The 16047-nt window shown below is 44.1% G+C and overlaps 2 protein-coding genes across 2 annotated transcripts in view; both read right to left on the minus strand.

Annotated features, from left to right (window-relative positions):
- The window catches only part of LOC110519525 (tyrosine-protein phosphatase non-receptor type 20-like), a 35059-nt gene extending 33701 nt beyond the window's left edge, over window positions 1-1358 (minus strand). Inside the window, exons 1-2 of the mRNA XM_036981596.1 lie at window positions 1026-1358; window positions 35-133 (exon numbers count right to left, since the gene is read on the minus strand). The gene's annotated coding sequence lies outside the window, so the exon portion shown is untranslated. The remainder of the gene's footprint in view (window positions 1-34; window positions 134-1025) is intronic.
- On the minus strand, window positions 968-12879 carry LOC110532522 (tyrosine-protein phosphatase non-receptor type 13-like). The gene is made up of 7 exons (XM_036989748.1): window positions 12689-12879; window positions 3062-3163; window positions 2519-2612; window positions 2335-2420; window positions 1666-1828; window positions 1026-1240; window positions 968-973 (listed from the first exon to the last, which is right to left on the minus strand). The coding sequence occupies exons 1-7, from the start codon at window positions 12854-12856 to the stop codon at window positions 968-970; spliced, it is 834 nt and encodes a 277-aa protein (XP_036845643.1). The 5' UTR covers window positions 12857-12879.
- Window positions 12880-16047: the final 3168 nt, after the last annotated feature.

Here is a 16047-nt window from a genome sequence, read left to right on the forward strand (position 1 = left end):
GTGTGAGTGAGTGTGTGTGTGTGTGTGTACTCACCAGTGTGTCAGCATCCAGTTGAGACAGTACTCCAAGAGCAGGTCTGCAGAGAGTCAGGTGGACCTCAGACGGAGGCCCACGGAGCAGGAACAACACCCTCTGTGGATGAGCGGTAAAAGGGTCAGTACAAGGAATTTTTGGGTATGTGTGTGGTTCAGTCTGCTGGGGTGGGCAGGGGCATATTGGTCGGGAGTTCTCTGTATCTGCTGCATTTATTTGTCAACGTACTTTGTGCACTAACGTAAATATGTATGGTTATTTTGGCGGGCCACAGACACATGCAGTACCCCTTTGCCACCAAGCATTCCCATGACAACAGCTAATTTGCATGTTAACGACACTGCCGTCTCAGTCCGACCGCTGTGTAATCCATAGTTCAGAGCCATAGGTGAGACGTGGAGAGTTCATTTCTGATAGATCAGATTAGGGGATTAACTGCGATGTGGCACAGAGAGCAAAGGAGGTAGAGAGAGAGAATGCTGAATAAAGCACGGAGCTAACATACAGAGAGACGCACTGCATTCTAACACTAAACTAAACCTCTTTTCAGAAACTACAACCAAATATTGCATGCACTAGCTAGATACCTAGATGACACGAACGGAACTACCCAAACTCTCTGGTTAAAATCGCTCGCCTCCTCTTAAGCACCACCTCCACGAAATCATCACTTGTCAAAATAATCTGTGATGCCGGTGCGCCAAATCATAATTCGTTAAAGGAACATACAAAAAGACAAAGAACGCCATTGGTGACGCTCTTGCGCCTCATCGGTAGACCCCCCCCCCCCCCCCCCCCCCCCCCCTCTCAGATTCAGCAAGGCACGCCAACATATGAAAATATTTAACACCGAACCCTGACATTCACAACCTAATCTCAATACAACGCTAACTCTAACCACCTCATTCACACTCACCAACAGGACACAATTCTTCATATCTGGTTTGAAGGACAAAGATAAAGAGATTTGTACAAGAAAGACATTGTGTACCTGGTAGCTGAGGCCTTTAACCCATTGTCCATTAACAGCCAATATGACGTCTCCTTCTCTGATCTGTCCTGACTCCTTGGCTGGTTGACCCTGGAAAAGGGTTTTGATCCGCACCACACTGCTGCCCTGGTCACAACCACTGTTCAACTCACTGATGTAGAAGCTGAAGCCCAAACCACACAGGCTCTTCTTCAACAGCACCTCCAGAGTGTTGTCTGAGAAGAGCGCAAAGGGTCATCATTATTTTCAGAGTGTTTGAGAGAGGGGGAGGGTGATTCAGCTTCACATCATTATTTACATGCACCAACAAGCATTTTCTGCTGTTAAACTCATTCCATTTCATTGTAGCCCTCCACCAGACTGGAATGTGTGTAAAACAGTAAAACCAAGACCGAGGTCTGTACATATGTACGGACGCACGCATACGCACAGTGCTGACACACACGCACGTGCAGACACACACTGAGCTATAAGGCATCAGTGTGTCAGCTCTCAGGGGACTGGGGGTGTGTCGGGGCTGTCTGTGACAGCCAACACAATGTAGCTGTCAGATAAGTCACAGCCACCTCGGGGGAGTCTGTGTGTGTCTGCCTGGTTGTGTGCCTTTGTGTTTGTGTATGTGTGTGCCCTCTCCTCTCACCATCAGTGACAAAGCTGTAGTCCTTGGTCTTGCCACTCAAGGTCATCTCCATGGAGCTGTCTCTCCTGAGACTTCCTGATTGGCTCTGTGAAGCTGAGCGGGGGCGATTCGCTCCCGCCCCCAACACCACCTGGGGCTCCCTCTCTAAAAGCAGACTCACCACCTAACACACACACACACACACACACCACACACACACACACACAGTGAACATACACACAGCGTTCATACACACACAATGATCATGCACACAGAAAAAACAAAACAGCTAAAATCACAGAATTCTGTCCGACAATAGGGAGAAAGCGTTAAGACAGTGCTGTTTAGAGACTCATTATGCTAGTGAAGTCATGTGAGAAAATAGCTAGATTTGTTATGTTATTTGTTTTTGTCCTGGAATCTGGGAGTTACGTAACCCAGTGATTAGACAGGGGGTGACTGGTCTAAGCTAAGCTGTCTGTCAACACTATGTTAGAGATGTGGCCCAGGTGTCAGTGTAGAGCATGCTAACGTCAGCAAGCCTAAAGGCTGAGGCTAAAGCTTATTAGCAAAGGCTAAAATAACAACAGCTGTAAACATATGGTTTGCCCTGCCACTGCCAAGAGAGAAGGAGAGAGAACTAAAGAGAGGCGAGACTAAAGAAAGATGGAGTGTGTGCGTGCATCGTACCTCTCCAGTCTTCTTCAGGCACTCCACGGCCTGTTTGTGTGTTACACCTCGTAGGTTGGACCCATCAACTTCCAGCAGTCGGTCACCTGTCATACATACGCACATGATTGATTAGTGATGTCTGGTTACCTATTTGAATGTGTGAAGCTAGTCTGGTATTGGTTGAGTAGTGATGTTTGGTTACCTATCTGAATGCGCCCGTCCTGCTCAGCAGCGGCCCCTGGCACCAGACTCTTGATGTATATCCCCTCGTAACGAACACAGGTGTTCATTCCACCCTGTAGGGCACAACCCATACTGTATCCCATACTGTACTGTATATATTATATCATAGCTTCTACCCCTGGCCCTAGCCTCAGACTACTGCCTCTAAAACTAACACGGGTGTTGACTCCCCTATAGAGAAAATATAAGATACTGCATTAAGTATAGGAGACTGCGAGTAGGGGCTAGGCAAAGGCACCTAGGGATTGTTTTGATCATGACCCCTAAACCTAAACCCTAGCCTGACCCCTAACCTCCACCCTATAGAATAATGTGTACTGTAGATTGGTGTAACTGAGACAGTAGTAGTATTATAGGTGGAAATGAGGAATATAATTACTAGAAGCGACAAAGCAATTTCACTGGAACACTCATGGGTACACGTTCTAGTTATTCTGTTTCTATGGCATGGCCAAGGTGTGGAGTTGGGAAGCACTACTGTAACATATATAGATTTACTCACAGCTACACTTATACCCAGGCTGCCGTTGGCCTTCTTCAGCTCCACCACAAGCTGTTCCCTGGCTCTCAGACTGCAGAGAGAGGGAGACCTGGAACGCACCTCCTGGAGGGGGAGGGAGAGGGAGAGAAAGAGAGAGACAGGAGGGGAAAATGGGGAGACAGTGAGAGGGACAGAGAGAGAGATAGGGGAGGTGGTAAGGGGTAGGGGGGTGTGTGAGAGAAAGAGAGAGAAAATGAATGAATGCCAAGAATGCTATCACGTCGTGAATTCTACAGCTCGTTTACAATAATGTCGTACAAATAAACGTATTCCAAATTTCCTGAACTCCAGCCTTAATCCAGTTATCCATTAGCCACGAACATGACCGGCTAACCTATTATCCCATTAAGTCTCTGGAACAAGTAGCATTTTCCAAGAATTTCCCCTCAGGGACAAAAAAAAAAAATCACATCCTATACCACACAACCATTCTGTTAAAGGTTGTCAATAGTGTTAAAACACACTAAATTCATATGAACAACACAACCCTTCACTTGACCTCTTCACCCAAGGGTTTCCAGCATACACAGCTTTCGACAGCTGCTAAGCTATAGCTATATCATGGACTTAATGAGCCATTCGCAGTTTCACTGTACCGGCCGTGTGTACTTAAGGGTGTTTCTCATACAACCGTGCTTCTACACTTTCATGCTCAGAGTTTGTTCTCCACGAGTGTTCTATTGAGTACGTTCTTGTGGGGACGAGAGTGCGGAGAAAGCATCAAATATTACATTTGATATTGCACTCGCACTCCGTTGCTACTGTATTCCCTCACGCTGCACATTCCCATTCACTGAACCTGCTTCCAGCCAGGGCAATGGCAAAAGAGATGAAACAAGATATACATAAAGCAAACTTTTTACTTCATAATTACCAGCTAGCTATATGTGAATCGTATTAATCTAGCTGGCAACCAATTTTTCGTGGCTAGCTAGCTAGTTTGCACTATTGACTTAAACATGCCAAAATGAACACAGTTCATATTTATGAATGTATCAAGATACAACGTTTCAGGCAACGTATGAGATGTGAATGGGCAACATTTAATTCTGCGTCAGAGTTTATTTTCTCTCGCTCCAGCTCAAATAATGTCTGCCATTGTTTTCAAGAAATGTTGCATTGTTTTTTTTAAAGTGGTTGAGTCATATTTCTGTGCATACTTTCCTTTGAAGCTTGCATCAATGCATTATTCAAAATGTGTACAAATGGAGTTCTCATCCGATAGGTGCCCTCCTTGCTCCGTTTCGAGTGTTCTGTTTTGGACTCATGTTCCCGACCGCATATGCTCAGAGTTGATTGATCGGAGCACGGTAGTATACATATTGAGAAACACCCTAAGACTTACGTGGCTTAATCTTTGAGCCATTTAATGAGTCATTCACAGTTTCAATGTACCGTCCGTGTGCACTTAGACTTGCATGGCTTAATCTTTGAGACAAGCATCAACCAGGTAGGATGTGTTGCACTGTACATCAGAGACTGTTCATTAGTGTTACCGACCATCTGAAATGCTTGTGGGTGAACGTGAGACACCTGAGACTCGCACAGCACATATCTGCTATTACATTGTGTGGTGTACTCACCGCCACAATCACCACATCAGGATGAACTCTTTGAACATCTAATATCCTCATCTGATCTGCTCCGTACTAAGTACCCAGACATCGGACAACTCTTGGGAACTTCAACCGCCTCAGTGTCAATGGAATCTGCCTTGGATAATAAACTGTCAGGTAGTTCAGAACAACACCAGAGGTGAAGCCATCCTGACATGATTGTCACCAACATAAAGACATCGTACTTGAAGTCTGAGCTTGCTCAGGAATGGCAGCGGGCAGGTGTGAGTGCATCTGCACGCACAGTGAGGTGAAGACTTTTGGAGGATGGCCTGGTGTCAAGAAGGGCAGGAAATAAGGCACTTCTCTCCAGGAAAAACATCCGGGACAGACTTATATTCTGCAAAATGTACAGGGATTGGACTGCTGAGGACTGGGGTAAAGTTATTTTCTCTGATGAATCCCCATTCCTATTGTTTGGGGCATCCGGAAAAAAGCTTGTCCAGAGAAGACAAGGTGAGCGCTACCGTCAGTCCTGTGTCATGCCAACAGTTAAGCATCCTGAGACCATTCATGTGTGGGGTTGCTTCTCAGCCAAGGGAGTGGGATCACTCACAAGTTTGCCTAAGAACACAGCCATGAATAAAGAATGGTACCAACACATCCTCCGAGAGTAACTTCTCCCAACCATCCAGGAACAATTTGGTGACGAACAATGCCTTTTCCAGCATGATGGAGCACCTTGCCATAAGGCAAAAGGGATAACTAAGTGTCTCGGGGAACAAAACATCGATATTTTGGGTCCATGGCCAGGAAACTCCCCAGACCTTAATCCCATTGAGAACTTGTGGTCAATCCTCAAGAGGCGGGTGGACAACCAAAAACCCACAAATTCTGACAAACTCCAAGCATTGATTACGCAAGAATGGGCTGCCATCAGTCAAGATGTGGCCCAGAAGTTAATTGACAGCATGCCAGGGAGGATTGTAGAGGTCTTTGTCATGGGAATTTTACAATTCCTATATGTGTTCATTAACCAATTCAATTAAAATCACTCTGTCTGTTTCTAAGAATTTGTAAGATCCTTATTTGTATAAAATAGACAGAGACCAGTCTATAAAAAATTAGCCAATAGCATTTATTCTCGGAGCGCGCTGCCCATAGAACCATGTACAACAGCTTATATATCACATATGACGTCATAGGTTTTTAAAATGTATCTCCTCCTCTCGACCAGGACAAAGCAGGTTCAAAAGTTCATTCCAACCTACTAGCGCACACTCATGACACACACTATATATGGATTAACTCCTGAAGTCTCACCATAATTTATCACTACTTAGCAGACAGTTCCAGATACGGAAATCCTGGAGAGGCTCTCGCTGTCTTATTTTATCGCCACAGAGTTATAGTTGAGTCGGTTCAAACATAGGTTAATGAACCTCTTTGCTTACTTAAGACACACACACACATTCCTTCCTACACAATGGTTATCATTTCCAATTACCCCTTATCCATGCTACATAACCTCTTTCCTAGGAACTAACATTATGAATAGGATATTGTAAAACAGGGTAGAGTTAATTAGTTATAGTTCTATTTAAATGTAGTCATTATTCATAAAATTCCTAACAGTCTTGAAAAAGAAGGGTCAACACTGCAAATATTGACTCTATGCATCAACTGCATGTAATTGTCAATAAAAGCCTTTGACACCTATGAAATGTTTGTAATTATACTTCAGTATTCCATAGTAACATCTGACAAAAATATCAAAAGACACTGAAGCAGCAAACTTTGTCGAAATTAATATTTGTGTCGATCTCAAAACTTTTGGCCCAAAAAAAACAACTTTTTTTGACTGTAGAGTAAAATCCATGTGCAACACAGCAAAATAAGCTGACCGAAAGAACTTTAAAAGAACTTTCCTGGAATCCATCGCCAGCACTTGTCGGCAATCGCAAACGCCATCAACACAAAGTTTGTCAAGATGTCCTAGTCATTTACACTCCTCAAACATTCAGCTCTGTCTCCTTTCCTGCCAGCCCCCTCACTGCCCACCATTTCATTGGGGGAATCTGTATAGTAGACTGGCCTCCATCAACTGTCATAAATCCCCTGGCCTAGACATGATTCCTCCAAGAATATTGAAGGAGTTTGCATGCGAGATCAGCGTTCCTCTCTGTGACGTCATCAACAGGTCCATAAGTTATCATCCCTGGACAATGGAAAGAGACTACTGTTGTCCCCATTCCGAAATCTACCCCACAAAACATTGAAGAACTGAGGCCGATCTCATTAACATCTCAACTGTGAACAGTTTTCTGCACACTGGATCCTGAGGGACATCACACCGAAACTAGATCCTACGCAGTTTGGCAGCCGACAGAACTGTTCCATGGCACACTGCCTGGTCAGTACGATGAACTTTGTAACACTTTACTTTAGGTGTCCTTATGAATGCATATCAATCAATCAAATGTATTTATAAAGCCCTTTTTACATCAGCCGATGTCACAAAGTGCTGTACAGAAACCCAGCCAAAACCCCAAACAGCAAGCAATGCAGATGTAGAAGCACAGTGGCTAGGAAAAACTCCCTAGAAAGGCCAGAACCTAGGAAGAAACCTAGAGGAACCAGGCATAAAGCCTTTATAACAGCTACATAACACATTATAGCATTTGTCATAAGCAGTTTTGAATTGTTATGAGTAACAGCATAAGATTATATAAAACTAGTCATAATGGGTGTTCTAGATGACTGTTCATCCTGTTGTCATATGATTGAATGTCAACTGTTAATAACAACTGCTATTACACAGTCTGCATGACAAATATGATATTACATGCTACGTAAGAGTCTACATACCAGGTGCTATAACAGGTGTTATGTAATTTACCAACCTCTGCGTCACAATATTACAGTTAAATGAAATGATTGGCATCATAACCATGTCAAATGCCATCAAAGTGTGCACAGACTCTTTAACATCAAACTCTGACGCCCTCTGGTGGCATTTTCTAAACAACGCATAACATTGTATACTACCCTCATTAAGTACATTTCAGTTTCAAAACTATAAGTCCTACAAACACATGCTTAATACTGTTAGAAGGTTAAGAACTGAGAACACAGAGGCCAGTGCACTTCAGAGCTAAAACCAAGCTATGAGGTCGAAGGAATTGTCCGTAGAGCTCCGAGACAGGACTGTGTCGAGGCGCAGATCTGGGAAAGGGTATGAGAACATTTCTGCAGCATTGAAGATCCCTAAGACCACAGTGTCCACCATTCTTAAATGGAAGACGTTTAGAACCACCAAGACTCTTCCTAGAGCTTGCAGCCCGGCCAAACTAAACAATCATGGGAGAATGGCCTTGGTCGGGAGGTAACCAAGAACCTGATGGTCACTCTGACAGAGCTCCAGAGTTCCTCTGTGGAGATGGGACATTCCAGAAGGACAACCATCTCTGCATGGTAGAGTGGCCATAAGGAAGCCACTCCTCAGAAAGAGGCCCATGACAGACTGCTTGGAGTTTGCCAAAAGGTGCCTAAAGGACTCAGACCATGAGAAACAAGATTTTCTGGTCTGACGAAACCAAGATTGAACTATTTGGCCTGAATGCCAAGTGTCACGTCTGCAGGACATCTGGCACCATCCCTACGCTGAAACAATGTGGTGGCAACATCATGCTGTGGGGATGTTTTCCAGCGGCAGGGATTGGGAGACTAGTCAGGATCTAGGGGAAAGATGAACAGAGAAAGGTACCGAGCGATCCTTGATGAAAAGCGCTCTGGAGCAGGTTAGGACCTCAGACTGGGGCGAAGGTTCACTTTTCAACAGGACAACGACCCTAAGCACACAGCCAAGACAACACTGGAGTGGCTTTGGGACAAGTCTCTGAATGTCCTAGACTGGTCCAGCAAGAGCCCGGACTTTAACCCGATCTAACATCTCTGGAGATCTGAAAATAGCTTTGTAGCAACGCACCCCATCCAACCTGACAGAGCTTGAGAGGATCTGCAGAGAAGAATGGGAGAAACTCCCCAAATACATGTGTGCCAAGTTTGTAGCGTCATACCCAAGAAGACTCGAGGCTGTAATCACTGCCAAAGATGCGTCAACAAAGAACTGAGTAAAGGGTCTGAATACTTATGTAAATTTGATATCAGTTTTAATTTTTAATACATTTGCAAACATTTCTAAAAACCTGTTTTTGCTTTGACATTATGGAGTATTGTGTGTAGATTGATGAGGGGGAAAAACTGTTTATTCCATTTTAGATTAATTTTGAATTAAATTAGCTAGAAAATCTATGGCAAGACTTGAAAGTGGCTGGCTAGCAATGATCAACAACCAACTTGACAGAGCTTGAAGAATTTGAAAAATAACAAAGCTCTTAAAGACTTACCCAGAAAGACTCAGAGCTGTAATCGCTGCCAAAGGTGATTCTGACACGTATTGACTCAGGGGTGTGAATACTTATGTAAATAAGATACACTACATGACCAAAAGTATGTGGACACCTGCTTGTTTGAACATCTCCTTCCAAAATCATGGGCATTAATATGGAGTTGGTCCCCCTTCTCTACTACTCTTCTGGGGAGGCTTTGCACTAGAAGTTGGAAATTGCTGCGAGAGCAGCCACAAGAGCATTAGTGAGGTCGGGAAATGATTAGGCCTGGCTCCCAGTTGACATTCCAATTCATCCCAAAGGTGTTTGATATAGTTGCGTTCAGGGCTCTGTGAAGGCCAGTCAAGTTCTTCCACACCGATCTTGACAAACCATTTCTGTATGGACCTCGCTTTGTGCACTTGGGCATTGTCTAACAGAAACCGTAAAGGGCCTTCCCTAAACTGTTGCCACCAAGTTGGAAGCCTAGAATCATTTAGAATGTAATTGTATGCAATAGCGTTAAGATTTCACTTCACCGGAACTAAATCCCAGACAATAATTCCTCCTACACCAAGCTTTACAGTTGGCACTACGCATTTGGGCAGGTAGCTTTCTTCTGGCATCTGCTAAACACAGATTTGTCCATTGGACAACCAGATGGTGAAGCATGATTCATCGCTCCAGAGAACGCATTTCCACTACTCCAGAGTCGAATTACGCCAAGCTTTACACCACTTCAGCTGACGCTTGGCATTGTGATCTTAGGCTTATTTGCGGCTACTCAACCATGGAAACCCATTTCATTAAGTTCTTGTGCTGACGTTGCTTCTAGAGGCAATTTGGAATTTGGTATTGACTAGAGGTCGACCGATTAATCGGAATGGCCGATTAATTAGGACCGATTTCAAGTTTTCATAACAATCGGAAATCTGTATTTTTGGACACCGATTTGGCAGATTTTTTTAAACCTTTATTTAAATCTTTACACAGGTGAAAACAATGAACAAAAATGAAAGACAGAGCTACGTTCCAGAACACAAAGAAACAGTGCTTACAAGGGAGGCTCCTGACGACCCAACGGCACAGGAGGATGGAGCAGGCGGGGGAGCAGAGGACGCCTACCTCGGGGGCGAGTTCCGGCAGGCTGGTTTGACGAGGTCGTGGACTGAGCCGACGTTCTGCGTCGAGGCTGATGTCCAATGGGTCTGTTCAGGGGTTGACCCCAAGGTCGGGGAGCGGGACAATCAGGGTGAAATGCCTGAATCATATTTGGGTCGAGGATGTCTTGGTCAAGCACCCAGGACCGGTCGTCAGGCCCATAACTTCCCAGTCCACTAGGGAGTGGACTGGATGCGACCTCAGGCAATCAAGGATGGCCCGTATGGCGTAGGTAGGTTCCCCTTCGACGCCCAACGGTGGGGGCGCACTGCGGGTAGAGACTGGAGGATGAAGAGGGCTGTAGGGGACCGGTTTTAACAGAGAATGTCACGACTTCTGCCGAGGTCAGTTCCTCTCCTTGTTTGCGCGGTGGTCGGAGATCGACGTCACCGATCTTCTAGTCATCGCCGTTCCATTTTTCATTTGTTTTGTCTTGTTTTCCCACACACCTGGTTTTCATTCCCTCATTACGTGTTGTGTATTTAACGCTCTGTTCCCCCCATGTCTTTTTTTGGCATTGTTTGTTTGTAAGTGCTTGTGTACATGTTGACTGGTGCGCATCGGGTTTTGTACCCAAGTTGTTATTTTCTTGATGCCGTTGGTTTTGGAATTAAACTGCTTCGGCTATTACCTAGTTGTGCTCTCCTGCGTCTGACTTCCCTGCCACCAGTTACGCACCCCTTACAGAATACCACACCCGAATATGGAGTCAGCAGGAGCAGGTGCCCCTGGTATGGCGAAGTTAGTGGGGTTGTGCTCAATGTATTTGCTGCATTGCATCAGAAATCCTTGACATTTCCCAGGCGAACCGTCATAATTTCCAGGCAAGGGTATCAACGAAGGAGGGCTATGGGTTACGATATCTGGCGTCGGAGGAGTAGGGATAGGCTGGCGGAGAATATGACTAATTTCCTCCATAAGCTCCTCTTGCTGGGTTAGGCGCCACTGTAGCTCTGCTGAAACCCATTCCGTTTTTAGGTAAGGTATTCTGTAATGAATACTCAGGGAGAAAAAGGTGTAGGTTCACACGCAGAACGCAGCAGACGTTTATTAAGGCTTCGCAGATGGTAGGAATCGTGGTCGCTGGCAATAGTCAAACACAGGTAGGCAAAAACAAACAATGCCTCACAACCATTCAAACTGAACTAAATAGGGAGTTGATGAGACCAGGTGAGAAACGAACACAGGTCAAATCAATGAACAAAAATTAAAGACAGGGCTACGTTCCAGAACACAAAGAAAAAGAACACAAGGTTGACTAAGAAAAGAAAAGCAGAACCTTACATTTAGACTAGTTGAGTATCTGGCACATCAGCATTTGTGGGTTTGATTACAGGCTCAAAATGGCCAGAAACAAATAACTTTCTTCTGAAACTTGTTCTGAGAAATGAAGGCTTTTCCATACGAGAAGTTGCCAAGAAACTGAAGATCTCGTACAAAGCTGTTTACTACTCCCTACACAAAATAGTGCAAACTGGCCCTAACCAGAATAGAAAGAGGCGTGGGATGCACAACTGAGCAAGAGGACAAGTACATTAGAGTGTCTGGTTTGACTGGCAGCTTCATTAAATTGTACCCGCAAAACACCAGCCTCAACGTCAACAGTGAAGAGGCGACTCTGACGTTCTAGGCAGAGTTGCAAAGATAAAGCGATATCTCAGACTGGCAAAATTACACAGACACTGGACTATTGAGCTGGAAACGGCTGATTTTTAATGGAATATCTATATAGGTGTACATTAGAATATCTACATCGGCATACAGGCGACTCCGTGATGCTGGCCTTCTAGGCAGAGTTGCAAAGAAAAAGCCGATGTAGATATTCTAATGTACACCTATATAGATATTCCATTAAAAATCAGCCGTTTCCAGCTCAATAGTCATTTACAACATTAACAGTGTCTACACTGTATTTCTGATCAATTTGATGTTATTTTAATGGACAAAAAAAGTGTTTTTCTTTCAAAAACAAGGACATTTCTAAGTGACCCTAAACTTTTGAACGGTAGTGTACCTTTGTATATATAGCGTATATCTGTATTTCATTTTCAATAAATTTGCTAAAAACATGTTTTCACTTTGTCATTATGGGGTATTGTGTGTAGATGGGTAAACATTATTTTTATTAATTTAGAATCAGGCTATAACACAACAAAATGTGGAATAAATCAACCTTTCTGAAGGCACTGTAAATAGACCAATAACAAAAAAAGATCAAAATCTCTCTCTCCAATACCAGCTAGTTTTCTGATTACATATCCCTCCTATTAGGTCCCTCCCCACTCAGACCACTCCCAGACAGTCCTAGCTAAATTACTGCCTGAGAAACATTGTTTTGCTAAAAAGCATTTAAAAAAATAATATGTTTTATGAAAAACTATTACTTAATTGTTACCAATAAATGATTTTATACGGAGATAAAAATGGCTGAATTGGGCCTTTAACACCATAACAAAAATTGATTAATATACCAGCATTACCTGAGCATCCAGGATCCGGACCACAGGGATGTGGAGTCTCTTGCCATGTTTAGGTGTGGCCAGGTTGGACAGAGCCAGTGCTTCCTCCAGCTCCTCCATGGCTGGTTGGAATTCTGTTCCACTCAGGGTGGTCTGGCACCCAATGCCCCTCTCCAACATCAGACTCATGGTACTGGTGGCCAGAGAAGTCTTACTGTCTCTCAGAGAATCTGCATGGGAGAGAAGGGACAAAGAGGTGCTTTTTACACTAATGAGCAGTAACGAGCCATGCCAAACCAAGCCGTACTGAGCTGGCCTAGTTGCTGGAAACGTGTGAAAAAGATGATGTTGTCATGACTCTCTCGGTGAGGATCACAGTACAACAGATAGCACAAACCACCCTCTCTCCCACAGGAGAGGGGGAGTTGGGCTGGTTTTTTAATGACAGGTCGTAAACTTTCTCTCTCTTGCACTGCAGTATAGAGAAGTTAAAAATCCCTTTGTTAAAAACAGAGAGACAATGCCACCAAAACGCCAACATGGAAAGTCTGAGCCATTACTGCAGTAATCAAACAAGAAAGTTTACTTGTTTTGAAGAAATTTAAAATTACAATAATTCCACGACATTCTCTCAAATAGAGAATTTGTGAACATAACATTTCAATCAGGAGAAACGACAAGGATTATCCATTTTAATGACCTGAAACATGACATTTCTACCTTTCGATTTTGTGGCATAGAGAAAGTTAAGATATCAGACAGGGGAGGAGCTATTAATAATACTCTAAGCAAAAGAGAATGTTTTGGGATTTTCACCCTCCAGACATTATTTCCTAAAGATCTTAATGATGAAATGCCTATGTGTGTTATGTTGTAAATGTGAATATGAATTATGCCCCCATTTCAGATTACTCTGACGTTTTTCTTGACTGTACCCAAAGATTTTTGAAAACTTGCTTGGTAGGTCGATGTCCTCATTGTGGTTTTACAGATGTGTTTAATACGTTTTATGTACACAGTTTATTTGAATGTTTATGAAACGCACATAGTTTTATTTGGTAGCACTTATTTGTTTTCCCTCGAAACCAACCCCATTTGTATGCGTGGTGATAATATAAAAACTCACAAAAGCTCTGACGAAGGCCGTGGAATACATTGTTTGTTTTTTCCACCTTCATTTAACCAGGTAAGCTAGTTGAGAACATGTTCTCATTTGCAACTGCGACCTGGCCAAGATAAAGCATAGCAGTTCGACACATACAACAACACAGAGTTACACATGGAATGAACAAAACATACAGTCAATAATACAGTAGAAAATTAGGTCAAATAAGGGAGTTAAGGCAATAAATAGGCCATGGTGGCGAAGTAATTACAATATGGCAATTAAACACTGGAATGGTAGATGTGCAAAAGATGGATGTGCAAAAGATGGATGTGCAAATAGAGATACTGTGGTGCAAAAGGAGCAAAATAAATAAATACAGGATGGGGATGAGGTAGATAGATGGGCTGTATACAGATGGGCTATGAACAGGTGAAGTGATCTGTGAGCTGCTCTGACAGCTGGTTCTTAAAGCTAGTGAGGGAGATGGGAATCTCCAGCTTCAGTGATTTTTGCAGTTCGTTCCAGTCAGTGGCAGCAGAGAACTGGAAGGAAAGGCGACCAAAGGAGGAATTGGCTTTGGGAGTGACCAGTGAGATATACCTGCTGGAGCGTTTGCTACGAGTGGGTGCTGCTATGGTGACCAGCGAGCTGAGATAGGGCGGGGCTTTACCTAGCAGAGACTTGTAGATAACCTGTAGCCAGTGGGTTTGGCGACGAGTATGAAGTGAGGGCCAGCCAACGAGAGCGTATAGGTCGCAGTGGTGAGTAGTGTATGGGGCTTTGTAGGCAAAACGGATGGCACTGTAATAGACTACATCTAGTTTGCTGAGTAGAGTGTTGGAGGCTATTTTATAGATGACATCGCCGAAGTCAAGGATCGGTAGGATGGTCAGTTTTACGAGGGTATGTTTGGCAGCATGAATGAAGGAAGCTTTGTTGCGAAATCATTTTTGATTGGAGATGCTTTTAATGTGAGTCTGTAAGGAGAGTTTACAGTCTAGCCAGACACCTAGGTATTTGTAGTTATCCACGTATTCGTAAGTCAGAGCCGTCCAGAGTAGTGATGCTGGATGGGCGGGCAGGTGAGGGCAATGATCGGTTGAATAGCATGCATTTAGTTTTATTTGCATTTAAGAGCAGTTGGAGGCCACGGAAGGAGAGTTGTATGCACTGAAGCTCGTCTGGAGGTTAGTTAACACAGTGTCCAAAGAAGGGCCAGAAGTATACAGAATGGTGTCGTCTGCGTAGAGGTGGATCAGAGAATCACCAGCAGCAAGAGCGACATCATTGATGTATACAGAGAAGAGAGTCGGCCCGAGAATTGAACCCTGTGGCATACCCATAGAGACTGCCAGAGGTCCGGACAACAGGCCCTCCAATTTGACACACTGAGCTCTATCAGAGAAGTAGTTGGTGAACCAGGCGAGGCAATCATTTGAGAAACGAAGGCTGTTGAGTCTGCAAATAAGAATGTGGTGATTGACAGAGTCGAAAGCCTTGGCCAGGTCGATGAATACAGCTGCACAGTAATGTCTCTTATCGATGGCGGTTATGATATTGTTAAGGATCTTGAGCGTGGCTGAAGTGCACCCATGACCAGCTCGGAAACCAGATTGCATAGCGGAGAAGGTACGATGTGATTCAAAATGGTCAGTAATCTTAGACTTTAGAGATGCAGGGTAGGATAGATATAGGTCTGTAGCAGTTTGGGTCTAGAGTGTCTCCCTCTTTGAAGAGGGGGATGACCGCGGCAGCTTTCCAATCTTTGGGAATCTCAGACGATACGAAAGAGAGGTTGAACAAGCTAGTAATAGGGGTTGCAACAATTTCGGCAGATCATTTTAGAAAGAGAGGGTCCAGATTGTCTAGCCCGGCTGATTTGTAGGGGTCCAGATTTTGCAGCTCTTTCAGAACATCAGCTATCTGGATATGGGTGGAGGAGAAATGGTGGGGGCTTGGGCGGGTTGCTGTGGAGGGTGCCGGGCAGTTGACCGGGGTAGGGGTAGCCAGGTGGAAAGCATGGCCAGCCGTAGAGAAATGCTTATTGAAATTCTCAAATATAGTGGATTTGTCAGTTGTAACAGTGTTTCCTAGCCTCAGAGCAGTGGGTAGCTGGGAGGAGGTACTCTTATTCTCCATGGACTTTACAGTGACCCAGAACTTTGTGTTTGTACTGCAGGATGCAAATTTCTGTTTAAAAAAAGCTAGCCTTAGCTTTCCTAACTGCCTGTGTATATTGGTTCCTAACTTCCCTGAAAAGTTGCATATCACG

Source organism: Oncorhynchus mykiss, chromosome 1 (genome assembly GCF_013265735.2).
Source record: "Oncorhynchus mykiss isolate Arlee chromosome 1, USDA_OmykA_1.1, whole genome shotgun sequence".
Classification (NCBI taxonomy): domain Eukaryota; kingdom Metazoa; phylum Chordata; class Actinopteri; order Salmoniformes; family Salmonidae; genus Oncorhynchus; species Oncorhynchus mykiss.

Bases quoted from the DNA above. Each gene is read 5' to 3' on its own strand.
- LOC110532522 (XM_036989748.1), bottom strand. From the start codon at position 12,856: ATGAGTCTGATGTTGGAGAGGGGCATTGGGTGCCAGACCACCCTGAGT. The intron at 2,613-3,061 runs GTGAGTAAATCT...TGTGCCCTACAG, and splicing joins GCCTGGGTATAAGTGTAGCT to GGTGGAATGAACACCTGTGT. The intron at 1,241-1,665 runs GTGAGAGGAGAG...CGCTCTTCTCAG, and splicing joins CTACAGCTTTGTCACTGATG to ACAACACTCTGGAGGTGCTG.